Raw genomic sequence first — 15950 nt, 5'->3', positions numbered from 1 at the left:
GCACATCAAGCACAGAATAATATTTTAATCTGAGGATAAAACACAGGTACTGAGGCTGAAAGAATTTAACATTATATAATTCACATATAAAACTATGAATTGTAATTTTAAATGGTTTAAAAGCATTTAGAATAGGATATGTAGGCAAGTATATTTCTCATTTTTTATCAAGAAGCAAAGACAAAAGGGGGAAAAAAAGAAACAGGGCAGGGTTTGGTGGTTGAATTATCCGTCCCCACCAATGCCAAAACCAAATCTACGCCCATGCTTTGAACGTTAAAAAAATAAGCCAGTTCAAACTAAGAAATGATTTGTTTTATATGCTGAAATTTCAAGAAACTATTTGTTTGCTTGTTATCAGTTGTTAAATATTTCTAAGCGACGTAAGCAGGCTATGTAATAATGTTTTTGCTAACAGTTATTCTCCTGCGCGACGCACAAACTCAGACACGGTAATTTGTAAATATATATTCTAAATAATAGTTTTGATGGGACAAATTAGATTTGCAGGCAAGCGGGCCTACTACATATCAATTATCCTTAACTATCTCCCGACTGATTGTCATATATTGCTAATAACTGCAGACTCTGGATACTTTATAAAAGTTTAAGACGCACAGCTGAGCTCGGGAGTTTTTCATTCATTTGCTGGTGAATTATTTTGGCTCCGCCTCCGAGATTTGCTAGAAGCAACAGGAAGACAACCCAAAAGGGGTGCAGGCTTGAAGAAAAAAAACACAGTGGAGGCCGAAATCATCTCGGTGTATTGGCTTCTCCACAGCAGATCCACTGCTGGGCTATAAACCTTACCCCGGATCCGACCTGCCACTTGTGACCCGTTTGTATGCGAGTTATACGTGGCAGATTAGTGAGCATGTCTTCCTCATAGAGCTAAAGTGAGCTTACCTGCCACAGAAGAGAGAGAGAGAGACAGACGGGCGAGGTGAGTACAGTATCTGGGCTGACGATTACTCGAAGCCGCTTGCGATCAGTGTGTGTGACACTGATATTTATGTAATGTGGCACAGATGTGGAAATGGAAGTTGCAGGCGGGGATTTGCCTCATCCGCCGCTTGCTGTAGTTTGCTGTTTTCCCTGCCACGTCAGTGAACATGTAGGTGAGGAGAAAAAAGTCCATGTGGCCTGTTGTTGCTGCACTTTGTTGCCAGTGTAATTAACAAAGGAGCGCTATGGAGGAGCACCACGTGTCGGGACAGAGCAGGCTTTCTGTGTGCCCTGGCCTGCTTTCTCTCTACCTCCGCCCACTGGCCTTCAGTGTCACTGACTTGCATTTTGCTTAGAAGAATCAGTAAATGAATGAAATATGTGGAGGTAACTGTGAGCTTCACGACCAGTTCTGGCAGCGATCAGTGACCCCAATGTTGTCAGACGCTGAAAATTCCAGATGTGCAGCTGTAGTGTGTCCCCTGGTTGTGCAAGCTGTTCTATGCTGGATAAGGAAACCGGGAGATGTTTTTAGGGTTACAAGTCATGGGTTGTTCACTTCCTGAACGACTCTCAGCTCAGACAGTGAGACCACAGAAAGGCTGATCATTCATTATGAGAGTCATTGCTCTACAGGCAGGCTGTGGTAGTTTCACTGAAAATCACAGGGCTGTTCTGTTGTGTCCTGCTGTGAAGACAAGGGGAAAACACTGCTGGCACTAGAGCCCGACGGATTATTTATTCTGACCACTGTCAACCAAGAATGGGGCAAAATATACATGCAGTAACCCTCTCTACTGGTTCCTCCTGCCAGATATTATCAGTACACATGTTTGACAGGGTTTCGCACATTTGATTCATTTGATGTCAGTCATAAAATTGTGCTTCCCACAGTTTGTTTAGGTCAATAAATGTAGACATTTGATCTGCCTGCTGCAAAACTTACATTTGAAGCCAGTTCTGGGGAGCAGGGATAAATATTTAAGTCAGCCCACACAACCAAGTGCAGCCTAGCCCAGACCAGTTATACTGGTGTTAGAATTGTGAGGGGAAGGTTTCCTCCCTGTGAGACATCCCTGACTCCCAAACCTCCGAGAACCCGCAGAACCAACATGAATTACAGAGTGCCGGTCACTGCTTTGTGACTGTTCGTGGTCATTCATTATAAAGTGAAGGAGTAACCGAAGTTGCATGCAGTGAAGAGGCAAGTGCAGTGCATATCATTTATTATCTCGACACATGTTGAGTACCGCTGTATCATGACGCCTTTGTTATCACGGGCAATGTTTTGGCCTATCATATCAAGCGTTAGTAATTTCCTGCCCTGATATTAATTTGAAGCAAATACAAAGGAACTGACTGCTGCCTGATAAATGAGAGCGCTAACAACTTGATTTTTTTTTGTTGCTGTTGCTCTTTTAACCTCTGAAATGTGAGGTTTAATTTAAGTGTTGTATGCAAAGTAACTGACAAAGGTGTCGACTTAAATGAGGAGTTAAAGGTGAATATTGGAGTCAAGTTATGTTGCTAGCTAGTTTACTGCTTTTCCCCTTTTCAGGCACATGAAACATGCTCATATGTTCATATTTATATATTAAACCAAATCACAACAGCAGTCACCTCCAGGCACTTTATACTGTAAGGTCAATACCCCAACAATCAGATGATCCCCTATTATCAAACACTTGGCGAGAGTGGGAAGGAATAACTCCCGTTTAACAGGAAGAAGCCTCCAGGCTCAGCGAGGGGCGACCATCTGCTTTGACTGGGGTGAAGCAAGGAAGACAGGACAAAAAGCACATGGTGGAAGAGTTTAATAATAACGAATGATTAAATGATATCAACACATAGTGAGTGAAAAAATGTCAGTGAAGAAGAAACACTCAGTGCATCATGGGATGCCTCCAGCAGCCTAGGCCTATTGCAGTATAACTTAGGGTCGCCTGATCTTGCCCTAACTATAATCTTTGTCAAAAAGGAAAGTTTTAAGCCTCATCTGTATGTATGTAAATATATCTTGATGGCAAAATTGATCTCAGTGTTATTTAGAGAAGTGAGTTCTGTTTTGTCCTGTTTTGTTTTTTGCAGAAGAGAAAGTTTTATTTGCATCCTGTATGTCGGTTCATTTCTTAATAATTTCGAGAGAAATTTTGGTGGATTCATGTCAGCAGATGAGTCTGACTCAGTTTTCTTTGCACAAGAGGAAGAAATGCGGTAAATTAAAGCAATACCTCTTCCTCTTAGTAACAACAGTTTATATTGACTACATGTGGTTTATAATTGCCGTTTGTGGTTTAGAGCATGTCTGGATATATAAAAACAACTGTAGGCAATATTAGTCATTTTTTTATTCTTATTTGATACAGGATTTTAGCCGATGCAGTGATCCAGTGGATTACTCCTTCTTTAAACACTTTGAGATATTAATAACAAATGTGAACTTGGCAGGTTTTTTGGTTCCATATGGACATTCTCTACTCGTGGAAGATGAGGACTGTAAGATTTTTACTGAATTATCTGTATGCTCACAATAAGCCCATAAGTGCACTCTCTATTTATTTGTTTTCCATCTCTGGGCTCATATAAAACACACAGAGATGCTTTCATACTGTGTAAGCCAAATATCTAACAGCCGTTTACAGTATTGGACTTTGGATTACCTGTGTTGGAAAATGACGTTAGCAGCCAAATCCAGAAGAGAATGAATTCCTTGTTGAAGTGTTGGACTTTGAGTGGATTGTTTTTCTACTCCTTTGTCGCTGTGCCTTTCTTCAGAAAAATTTGAGTTCTAGACCTACTTCATCTCTCTTTTCTCTGATCATCGTTAATGCATAGAGTCAGGTGATGTTTCTGCTCTACTTTTATTAACACTTTGAGTCACATGAAAATAGGGAAAATAGATTTTGGCAGTACATCAGCCTGAAGATGTCAGGTTACAGTCAGCTTTGCCCTTTACTCCTTTTACTCAGAAGGCATGATCCAAACAGACAGTTTTGCTGTGCTGTGGTGCGTAATAAATACTGTTAAATGAAAGTGGTGCCGAATCCAAAACACTGGAGTCTAGTTTGGTTTGAGGTCTTTCTTTATTTCTTCGACAGCAACACATCACTCCCTCTGTGACTTGACATAATGGCAGACAAGTCTTGGTCTAAACAAGATCAACAGGTTCTTAAGAGACCCTGAATGGGACATTGTTTTGTTTTCACACTTTAAAGAGAAGAGAACTTATACCAAGGAGTAAGCGAGCTCAAAATGCAAAAGCAGGGCTTGCAGAGAGATCCGTATCAGGCATAATAGGTGTAGTAGGTCAAAGGGGTGTGGATGGATGGAAATCAGTTAGGGGATGGGCTGAGCGGAGGAAGTGCACCAAGCTGCCTTGACAGATTAAAGGCCGAGGCTTTAACAAAGAGAAGGAAGCAGAGGGATGATGTTGTCTCTGGCCATGTACCTGCTTCCTGTCGGGAGACTGAGGGCTGGAGCAACGGCACAGAAAGATTTTTTTGGTCGAGTGATTGAAGGCGTTTCCTGTGCTGCAGAGTGGTGGGCAGAAGTCCCTCGTGAAAGGACCTCACCTTTAAAGTGGAGCCGCATTTGTTGAGTCACATTACTTTTTTTCCCTTCCACTTGTGGATTAAAAACCTAAAATTAATAGTATTTCCCTTTTTTGATGGGTGCGGGGTAAAGGGTGGGGTGGGGGTAGCAGTTGTCTTTATGTAGCAGTTGACAGTTGGGGGCAGGCAGGAAATGGGAGGTGGAGAAGTCAGGTGGGGCCGGAGGAGGGTATGATACGCAACACGTATTCCTGGCTGGAATCAAGCTTAAGATGTTTTTTGTGTCGTGCGTTTCACCCATTTCGCAAATAAGGCACTTCACATTTGATAAGTATATAAAAGAGCACTGATGAATATATCTCCAATCTACCGATGTTGGCTTAACTGGCCTTCAAATGTTTTGCAGCTCCAAGCATAGTTTTGTATTACAAACACACAGTGAGAAAAAAGCAAAGTTAATTCTGTTATGTGCACAAGTCAATTTTAATAATGCTGCTGGGTAAAATAGAAAAATAACACTAAAATAACATCAAAGTAACTTTTTGTTTGAAAAATCTTAAAAAACAAATGTGTAAATTGTAAAGTATTTACAGCATATGTACATTTTTAAGGAGCTACATTAAACGAGCTGAGTGACTAACTGACATTTTTACCATAAGTTTGTTAAGATGTGGGACATTTTTCTACTCCTAAAGCATTTTAGTATAACTTTCTAGGCCTTTCTATATGTATATATCTGTATGAACCTTATCACCTCTTCAACAGGTAGAGCAGTCTCAGTGAAACTTTGTGCAGATTTGCGTTTGTTTCACGTGTCACGTTCAGCACACGTCGCTTGTACGTAACTTAACTGTCACCTGAATTTGTATCTGTGGCAGAATTTTGTTTGTCTCACCACGAAATATGAATTGAAGAATTTTAAAAAGCATCCCAGGTCTACCTGTTATAAACATTCAAGTGAAGTACAATTTATCCTTTTTGATAACTTTTTATTCTTTAAGGTTATTAAATGGTAGGAGTGGGAGCATCGTAGAGATAACGGTACAAACCGGCTTTGAAAAGAAAAAAAAAACACCTTCACTGACAAGGAATAAAAAGACAGACCATATTATACCTTACCATAAAGACCTCATAGTACCATATTACCCCAGTAGAGCATCCTGCTCTCAGACTGCTGGTTTGTGGTTCCCAGGATATTTAAAAGTAGAATGGGAGACAGAAGCTTCAGCTTTCAGGCCTCTCTCCTGTGAAACCAGCTCCCAGTTTGGATCCAGGAAACAGACACCTTCTCTGCTTTTAGGATCAGGCTTAAAACTTCCCTTTTTGACAGAGTTTATAGTTGGGACTGGATCAGGTGACCCTGAATCCTCCCTTTGTTACACTGCAATAGGCCAGGGCTGCTGGGGGCTTCCCACTGAGTGGTCTTCACTCATCGTGTGTTTATACACTGCTCTGCATTGATCGTTACTTATTATTAATCTCTGGCTCTCTCCCACAGTGTGTTTTTTGCCTTTCTTCCTCTCGTCCCTCCCTCAGCCTGGTTCTGCTGAAGGTTTCTTCCTGTTAAAAGGGAGTTTTTCCTTCCCACTGTCGCCAAAGTGCTTGCTTGGGGTTTTCTCTTTACTTTTGTAGGATCTTTACCTTATAATATAAACTGCCTCGAGTTGACTGTTTGTGTGATTTGGTGCTATATTAATAAAATTGAATTGAATCAAAATTAAAGGGGTACTACATAATTGAAAACTACAGCTGAGACAGTCAAATGTATTTGCACAGCAACACTGACAGCAGTAGTGAGTGGGCTAATTATCTCAAGAAGTCAAAAGGACTAGTGCTGCTAAAGACTTGCACTATAACCTATAACAACACTAGTCTTTGGATCAATTCATTCACAAACAGACACTAAACTGAAAGCAAAATGAACAGACAAGGACATTTTTACAAAGGTTTGGTCTGGTGAAAAAGTGTAAGGTCTGCTAGACGAGGGGAAAAGCCAACAGCTGCTGATAGAAGTGGATCCCTGTAGTGGGGGGTCTTTGTCTGGAGTATTAAGGAAAAGGTTTAAAAAATGAAATTTTTTCAGTGCAAAGTAGTGGAAGCAGTTAAACTGAATAATGTCAGCAAGCTAGAAACTTTTTCACATCAAAAACAGGCTAAAGCTCAAAGAATAAAAGAGAAACTGGTAGCTACCAAAAACATTTGCTATAAAAGCCCCCGCTATAGTTAAACAGATAAAAGTAAGCATACTGTTGCTATAGAAGGTAATTTGCAAAGTTAAAAAAAAAACACGAACAGGAAGACTTTCATTGAGAGCGCATGAAGTTCTAACACAAAAGTGCTTTTTTATCGCCACTTCGAAGTTATTTCTAAGATGGACTGCTGGCAGTGTGACAGGAAATAGACTTTGTACTCGTTTAGAAATGGATCCTCAAGCACAAGAGCTGTTGAGGAGCATCAATTCATTTTGGATGTGGCAGGTTTGCAGAGATGTGGTAATGAATTTCAGCCTCTGCCTGGTGTTAGCCCGAGGACTTTTCTCTCTTTATTACTGAACAGTCACCAGCTTCTCCCACACAGAATATGTCTTTGGGAAGATGATGTTCCTTGTCCAGTATATAGAGTTCATAAAAAGTTCATTATGCTGGTTGACTGTTGTTAAATGGGTTTTTATAAGTTTTTTTTTCTTTTTGCATTTTTAAGCAATGCCAGTGTTGTTGTTCTCTGAAGTGGATGGTCAGATAACCACTTGGGTCCAGGCAGTCTTCATACCCAGAGGGTGAATCCAGCTGACTTTAACGATTTCATGACTTTTTTTCTAGCTTCATCATGTATTTGCATCTTCAACCACTGTGATCGGTCACTTGAAGCAGTGCACTTTCCACGGGACATTAACCGATTGCCAGTAATATCATTATTGCTTTATGTGTCAGGCTCTTTCAACTTGGCCATGGCCCACGGCACCAGCATCCAGTATGACCCGGTGGCAGAAATCGGTGGAGGTGCTTATGGGACTGTTTATAAAGCCCGGGACATTGAGAGCGGGCAGTTTGTGGCTCTGAAGAGCGTGCGTGTGAGGACAGACCAAAACGGCCTCCCGGTCTCCACAGTCAGAGAAGTGGCTTTGTTAAAACGGCTGGAGCAGTTCGACCACCCCAATGTGGTCAGGTGGGTGTCGTCTTTTCATCTTGTGATTAAAATTAACTGTGAATGCTTCACACAGGAGTCGTGAATTTTCTTACTTGTGCAGGCTTATGGATGTCTGCGCCACCAAGGGGGCAAACCAGGAGACCAAAGTCACTCTAGTGTTTGAGCACGTGGACCAAGACCTTAAGACATACCTAGAGAAAGCGCCAGCACCGGGATTATCTCCAGACCGCATTAAAGTGAGAACTGGCTCCAGCTATATCTACACTAAAACTAAACTAAAGCAAAATAAAACTGCTTATACCACATTCCAAGCATGGACTGTTCTGCTTATTACTCATTTAAATCCCTGTTCCCAAGCTGAAAGCTGTAAAATATGTAGTTCCAGTGAAGCTCTGCTTGTGTTTTTGCAGGATTTGATGAAGCAGTTGCTGTGTGGTCTTGCATTCCTTCACTCTAACCGCGTGATGCACAGAGACCTGAAACCAGAGAATATTCTGGTAACCAGCCAGGGCCAGGTGAAGCTGGCTGACTTTGGACTTGCCAGGATCTACAGCTGCCACATGGCCCTCACTCCTGTGGTAAGACGTGTATAGAGTAATTTTCCAAAGGATATTGTAATTTTTTTTTCTAACTTTGATTAATTCTTATTGTCGATTTTCTACCATTTCATTGTAGTCAGCACTTCAAAGTGTTTTAGGCAGCTAGACAGTGAAAATAACATACAGTGTCCAGTCTTCAACATTCTGGTGCCAGGCATAAACATTTTGAAAAATATGCTTATTTGCCTTCTTGCTTAGCGTTAGATAAGAATACTACAACCAGCAGATGGTTAGCTTAGCGTAAGGCAGGACTGGAAATGGTGGGTAAACAATCCAAAAGTAAAAAAAGCTGCCAAGTAGTAACCACAAGCCTCGGTAATTAATACATTATATCACATTTTTGTGTAAAGATGTTGTGTAAAATCTCACGCCGTGACTTGGATGGGAGCAGTAACTTCCTGAAGTGTTATCAGATTGCCAGGAAATACTCCAGGACAAACCATGATGCCTCAAAACTGCATTTTTATAAAAAAAAATAAGACGTAATATTCAGATTTACTGCACTGGCTAGCATTTTATTACTCATGTTTAAACTGCTGTGCCTTGTTTTGGCGTTTTGCTTTTAATGTCACGCACATTTGCCCCATAATTAAAGATGCTGTATTGTGGCTGTGTCAGCTTATTATTTGTTTTATTTGAATTGTGAAAAATTGTTTTAGTGGTTTAAAAAATGAACAGTAAAGTAACAGTAAAAGGCCAGTGCCATGCTGGTATTTCTGTAACTTTAGCTAAATGCTAGCTTCTGCATTAGCATGAGTACAGTGAAAGAGAATTACCTGCTGAAGATGCAGATCTTTGCCAAGCAGGGACATTTTTCTAGGACTTTTTAAAAAGGGAGGCCCAACAATTAGTCAACTGAGTCAGGGAGGGAGGCTCATAGAGTTATTTTTGGTTGCTATCTTAATTACAAGGACAGGAAGTAGCTCCACATGCTTATTTTGGTAGATTTTTTATACCAGATAACCTTCCTGACACGACCCCAAAGGAATTTATGTTCCCTCCTGGGATTAAACCACAGACCTTTTACTGATATAGTGTGGAAGTACTGGAGGGGGCTAAAAAATATTATATTAAATACGTAGGAAAACAAAAGCACTTTAAAAGTGTTTTTAAATTTAGTAGCTGTAATGATTTTAATGTTCACCAGACCTCCATTAGAAGACGTAGCTTCCCCATAATTATAAAGCACCCTTGCTGCAGATTCAGATTTAGCGGCAAAGTAATGGAGCCAATAAAATAAAGAGTGGTTACAGCAGTAAGTATGTTTAATTTTCCTGAGTGCTAGAAAAGAACACACATCGTTTTGCTTACACTTTGCAAATTCAAGAGTGGGGGGGGGGGGGTGCTAGGCAGTGGATCAAACCAATGTGGGGTGAATGAGGGGGAGCACATCTTTTAACCATGTTATTTAACCCTATAGCGGTCACTGCACGTAATGGTATTTACATGCAGTGATGCACTGAGGGCCACAAAACAGTTTTTAACAGAAAAAGAGGCTCAAAACTTTCTTGTCTTCCTATCTTATCTGTAATTTCCGCCCATGGTTGGAGTGACATGACTACACAATTTTGGAGAGGCAACATGGGGGCCCAGTTGAATATCATTGGGGGTCGACTGCCCTGCCCCTGTTACTAGATAATGTTTTGGGGTTTTTTTTGCTAAACACTGTCTTTGCACTACGAATAAACTCTTTTATGTGATCTTCAGACGTCAGTAAAGCATTTTTTCTCACCTCAACCTGAATGACACACTCTGGAAAACATCTGCAGAAAAGCAGCTAATGTGCGAGTGTTTTGTTCTTCAACAGTATTTGACCTGTTTGCTGTTTGCGACTCTGTTAGAGCCCAACCTCAAGTTAGAAATTCCCGTTAGATCATGATGAATTAGTATCAGCATATACATATTGATAAAAGGTTTTTTTTGTATGTATCCATTGAGCTGTTCTGTTTGTGTCTTCCAGGTTGTGACCCTGTGGTACCGACCTCCTGAAGTCCTGCTGCAGTCCAGTTACGCCACACCCGTGGATATCTGGAGCACCGGCTGTATCTTTGCAGAGATGTTCAGACGGAAGTGAGTCAGCATTCGATTTTTGCGATCTGAGTCACTAAGTTAAAAAGTAGCAGAGGCCTGATTACTCATCCTCTGCGAGGTGTGACGTGAGCTCTGGGTTCTCATTAAATTCCTGAAAATAGATTAGATTGTGATTTTAAATCATCTCCATCGTGCCAAGTAAGTTTGATTTGCTCTGGTTCTGTATGAAGCTATTGCCTCGATAACCATGACATCCTTTTACTGCACCTGTGATAGGGAAGCAGTGTGTATAAAGGCACAAACCTGGGACTCGTGACTAGCTTTTTATTTGCTGTTCAGGTTCTGAAACTGTTGGCTAAGGTTAGAGAAAGTTAAATATTTACAAAGTGTTGTTCATTTTTTCGGTTTAAGTCAGGCTGACTTTCTCATGTTTGACATAGATGTGGATCATTTCCTCTTTTTAATCACGTGCAAGAAATATTTAGTAAGATGCCAGGACATGATAGCAAATCCAGTGCAAATGTGCAACAAGGCTGAACATTTTACAGATATATGAACATTTCTGCATTCTGCTTCTGACTGAAACCAAAATATGTACGGCACATTTGCAGTCAGTGTGTGCTCTCTGGTCCTGAGGCATGGGCGGGTTTTTAGTTTCTCATATATTAGTACATATATCAGTAAAATGAGTTTTAATAAGGGTAAATTGGTTTAAAGAGTAAATAAAAAAGGTCTTTGCCATAAACACTTTATAGCTGTAACTTAGGCATGGATTAAGGTTTATTGAGTTAAACTGTATTTTTTTATAGCTGTTTAGGGAATGATGATGCTTGGTGATACAAATTTACCATTTAGAGCCGGGGTGGGTAATTAACCAATAAGCTTAATATTAATATTAAGAACTGACTTCAGCTCAGTATTCATTTTTTTCGGTGATTTAGAGGTTTAATTTAAGAGACTGATCCTGGCGCTGTGATAGCAGCAATTTTGTGAACCTATTAGAGAAGCTTTTAAGTTTAATCAGAAATGCTAAGAAGCAGTTCAGTGATGTACACAGCAGCTCCACCTAGCGGTAAAAATGACACATTGCATCAAAGAATGATGTTACTATGAAGATGGTGAGATTCTTATGATTCATCAAAAATGCACAGTGTTATGGTGTTGTAGCTTTTAGACCAAAGGTCAAAAATAACCATCAGCTTCCAGCTTTTAACTCGTCTTTGATCTGTCTGCGTGTTAGACCTTTGTTCTGTGGAGAATCAGAAATGGACCAACTTGGGAAGATTTTTGAGTGAGTAACAAACACTTTCAGTCACATTAACCCGACTGATCATTCTCGCAACTCCTTTGTCACTGAAATTTACACGTCATTTCAGGGTTATCGGCTTGCCGCCAGAGGAGGAGTGGCCGACTGATGTTACACTGTCAAGGAAAAACTTCCCCACTCTCACGGCTCGCCCAATCACGGACTTTGTCCCAGAGATAAATGAGCATGGGGCGCAACTGTTGCTGGTAAGGCTCGTGAATTAAATCATTAGTGCGGCTTTGCATCCTGCCTGGTAGTTGATTTATGTCTCAGCTACATACCGAGTTAAAATCAGGGCATTAACAGATTAAGCAACCTCAGATCCCAGAAGAATTTCATTTGCCTTAAACACGAGCCTCAGGAATTCAACTGCTGCGATCCTGACAAATTCCTGTGACTCCTTTTGCTTATTCAGCTGGTTGTGTTAGAGGAGAAACCAGGACTTGTGGAAGTGCCCTTTTAAGAAAAGGGGTTTTGTCTGCATGCTTTACAGAGTGTTGGTTAAAGAGAAAATATGACTTAAATTGACATTTTAAATGGAATATTTAAAGGAGATTTACAGTAAATGTTCATTCCTGTGATTAAAGGCGTTACCTAACTATTTAAAGTAGACAGAAGATTTTATCATGTCTCCCCGTATGATGTGATAAATAATAGAAACACAAGTGCTTTTACTTCTCAGTTTCACTGCAGAATTGATAAATAGGACTGAATCTGCCAGTGAATCTTCTTTGGTGCAGGAAACATACCTCGACATACCTCACATCATGGTTGCTGCACATCCATGATGTGAATCACCCATTTAACCACATGCCAAAAGTGCTGTGGAGGCCATCCGAGTACAGTGAACTCATTGCCATGTTCAAGAAACCAGTGTGAGATGATCTGAGCTTTGTGACATGGAGTGTTATCCAGCTGGAAGGGTACACTGTGGTCATAAAGGGATGGACATGGTCAGCAGGCTGGTAGGCTGTAGCATTTAAATGGTGCTCAGTGGTTCTAAGGAGTCCAAGATATGCCAAGAAAATAGCCACCACCAGCAGCAGCTTGAACCATTGATACAAGACACGATGGATCCATCTTTTCATGTTGGTTACCCCAAAGTCTGATCCTACCATCTGAAAGTCACAGCAGAAATCGAAAGACCAGGCAACATTTTTCAGTCTTCTGTTGCCCGTGTGAATTGTAGCCTCAGTTCCTGTTTTTAGCTGACAGGAGGAACACCTGGTGTGGTCTTCTGCTGCTGTTGCACGTCTGCTTCGAGGTTTGATGTGCTGTGCATTCAGAAGTCTGGCCATTCCCCTCTGACCTCTAAACTCAGAACTGCCGCTCAGTGGACATTTTCTCTTTTTTTCTTTGGAAACCCGAGAGATGGTTGTGTGGGAAAATCCCAGTAGCTCAGTAGTTTTAGAAATACTCAGACTGGCACTGCAACCGTGCCACATTCAAACTTACATCCTCTTTCTTCCTGATTCTGATGCCCAGATTGTCTTGACCATGTCTACATGTCATGAGTTGCTGTCATGTGACTGGCTGATTAGATATTCATTGGCAGTTCATCAAACTGTCCATTAAAGAGCTCACAATGTACAGTGACACACTTCTAACATCATGCTACTCTTTCCTCCACAGAAAATGCTGACCTTTGACCCCTTGAAACGAATATCAGCCTTAAATGCACTAGAACATGAATATTTTCGGGACGAGGCGACGTCGACTCAGACAAAAAGCTGAAGTCGGCCAGGGGAGCGTGCAGCAAGAGGTAACAGTGTCGGAAGTTTCGGCGTATTAGTGTCATTCACCGCTCTGCCTTTCACGATGTCTGCTTCGGAATATTATTTTGTTATTCCCGCATCACAAAAAAAAAGGTAAAAGGCTGAGAAAGAGGAATGAAATGAGGATCGCTGCTATGGTTCTCAATGTGTAAATGTAACGAGTAATAACATGTCACGTCTTAAAGGACAGTACCAGTGTTTTTTCACGTATCAGTATCGTCAGCAGGCACTCATAAACACAAAAGTCGTGTCATCTCCGACGAAATGTTCCTCCTGCGACATTTCTGGACGGACAGAAGTGACACGTCAGATTAGAAAAGCCATTAGATAGTGAGTTTACTGTAGCTGTATTAATATAATACAATAGGAACAATAACATTGTAAGACTGTGACAGGCATTGAGCTGTATGTAAATGATTTAACCTAGCTGTGTTAAAATCGTGAGGAAAAGGAAGAAGTAGAAGTGGATAAGCACACAAGAACGACACACCTTATAAAAATACTGGTATTGGCCTTGAATTAGCTCAAGAAACAAAAGTATTTTTCTATGTGCTGAAAGACTGAATGGGTGTACTTCATTTCGTGTTTAACATTTGTCTTCTGTTGCTGCAACCATCTGAAATCAGTCATCACTGCAAATAGAAATAAATGTTTCAACCACATTGAGGCTTAATTGTGTTTTATTACACAGATTGGGGGTCTGTGTGGAATGAATGAGCGTGAAAGAAGAATGAAACCGAAAAATGGACTGAAATGTGTTTCTTGAATGAACATGAGGTATAAAATTGTGAATCGTGCCATCATTAGCATATTCAATTAGACGGTACTGTGAAAGTCCCCCCCTCACTTCTTTATTTTTTTTAGGTAAATGGGACAGATTCAGTCAAACAAGTGCAAGTATTTAAGGCAAAACAGAGTTTGTAATATTTAATATTTTGTATGACCACCTTTATTCTTCAACACAGCCTGAACTCTCTTATGCAAGCTTCGTCATCATTTCTATAAGTATTGTCTCGGGAATAGTTCTCTGGACTTCTTGAGGGACATTCAATGATCTTCTTTGGATGTTTTCTGCTTTTTATTCTGTTTTTGGTCAAGATTATCTCTCTCCGCTTGAATAATTTTTAAGGTCTGGGCTCTGGTGAGGCCGATCCATCACTGATAGTGTTTTGCTGTGTTTTTTTCTATTTAGGTATGCTTCAAAAATAAAGTTACTGGCCGAAAGTTTCCAGGTGGTATTACATGGTAGATAAATTCATAATTACTCATAATTCCATCAGTTTTGACACAAACTTCAACACACTGGCTGAAACGCAGACCCAAACCATCACAGAGCCTCCAGTGTGTTTTACAGATGGCTGCTGTACCGTCTCTCCTGACCTCCTCCATACCCGTTGATGACAATTTGAACCAAAGATTTCTCATATGGATCCATCACGTCATCAGACCTGTTGCCACTGATTTTCAGTCCAGTCCTTGTGTAATTTGGCATTTCTCTGCCTCCTAGCTTTGCTTTCTTAAGAATGCCTTCATGATACCACCTTTCCACTGAGACCATTGAAGCTTTAGAGAACAGTAGATGGATCAACTGAAGAGGATTTGGGTTTTTCAGATACTGTTTTTTTTTTTTTCATCCCTGCCGCTTCTTCTTTTGTTCTGCATGTGTTCAGTTTCTTCAGATTTTTTAAGGAGACGCTGCACAGCATGCCGAGATGTGCCATGTTTTCTACTTTGGGAGTAAACTTACATGAGAAAAAATGTGATTTTATGCCTTTCAAACTGTGCTGTTTGTGACATTTTTTGTAGTTATATCTAAAGAAATTTTGGGAAAAATACTATTTTATATTTTTATTTTATTTGAATAAAGTTTTATTTTTCTCGTGTAGACATTACATTGGTGCATCCATTGAGTCATTCAAGCATTGAATGACTCATAGGTCAGTGTGAAGTAGTTTAACAAATAAACAGTAAGTCCGGCTCCTTGGATGTGAACTATAAAGAAATGAGAGGAGGCTGAAAGACTTTTTCACAGTACTATAAGATAGTAATAGGCACTAGTAAGAAATGTGTTTATAGAGTGTTTTAGACTGTTAAAAGCAATATTTAAATCCCCAGGTCTATCTTGATTTGGTTAGATGAATACGTTTACATTAACAATTAACTGTGCACTTTTGTGTTTTTGCAGCATTCCCATTGTTAGCAAAAAACTCTAAATGCTATCAAGGCTGAAAAATGTGAATTAAGTGAAGACATATGAATGTAATGTTTTGGCAGGTAAGCACAAAACTACATATTAAACACTGTTCTGCTTTTTAAACGTGGGTTTTAACTTTCCATGATTTCCACCTAAATGGCAACCACCTGTGGCTACAAAGAAAACACTCAAAAAGCCAGAAAATTAAACAGGCATTTGAAAATAGCGCCATTATTAGCACAACTGAAATATCTGACACATACTGTATATGAGTAATAGACATTTTTGACTTTTACGTATTAGTTAAATATGGAAACGAATAGATCTCATTCCAGATATGTGGAAAAAGCAAAGTGAACGGTTAACAAGTGAATTTTAACGTACATATGAAAAAATGAGCAA

General features: G+C 40.2%; 1 protein-coding gene across 1 annotated transcript; it reads left to right on the top strand.

Moving 5' to 3' along the window:
• Positions 1-685: 685 nt before the first annotated feature.
• Positions 686-14009, top strand: cdk4 (cyclin dependent kinase 4). The gene is made up of 8 exons (XM_063473089.1): positions 686-943; positions 7427-7661; positions 7744-7879; positions 8054-8221; positions 10203-10312; positions 11514-11564; positions 11650-11785; positions 13212-14009. Exons 2-8 carry the CDS (start codon positions 7444-7446, stop codon positions 13311-13313), a joined length of 921 nt encoding a protein of 306 aa, XP_063329159.1. The 5' UTR covers positions 686-943; positions 7427-7443; the 3' UTR covers positions 13314-14009.
• The last annotated feature ends 1941 nt before the right edge of the window (positions 14010-15950 follow it).

The sequence above is a fragment of the Pelmatolapia mariae genome, linkage group LG5 (genome assembly GCF_036321145.2).
Source record: "Pelmatolapia mariae isolate MD_Pm_ZW linkage group LG5, Pm_UMD_F_2, whole genome shotgun sequence".
NCBI classification, from domain to species: domain Eukaryota; kingdom Metazoa; phylum Chordata; class Actinopteri; order Cichliformes; family Cichlidae; genus Pelmatolapia; species Pelmatolapia mariae.
Note: the sequence above shows the minus strand (reverse complement) of the source record. Positions and strands in the feature narration are given on the sequence as shown.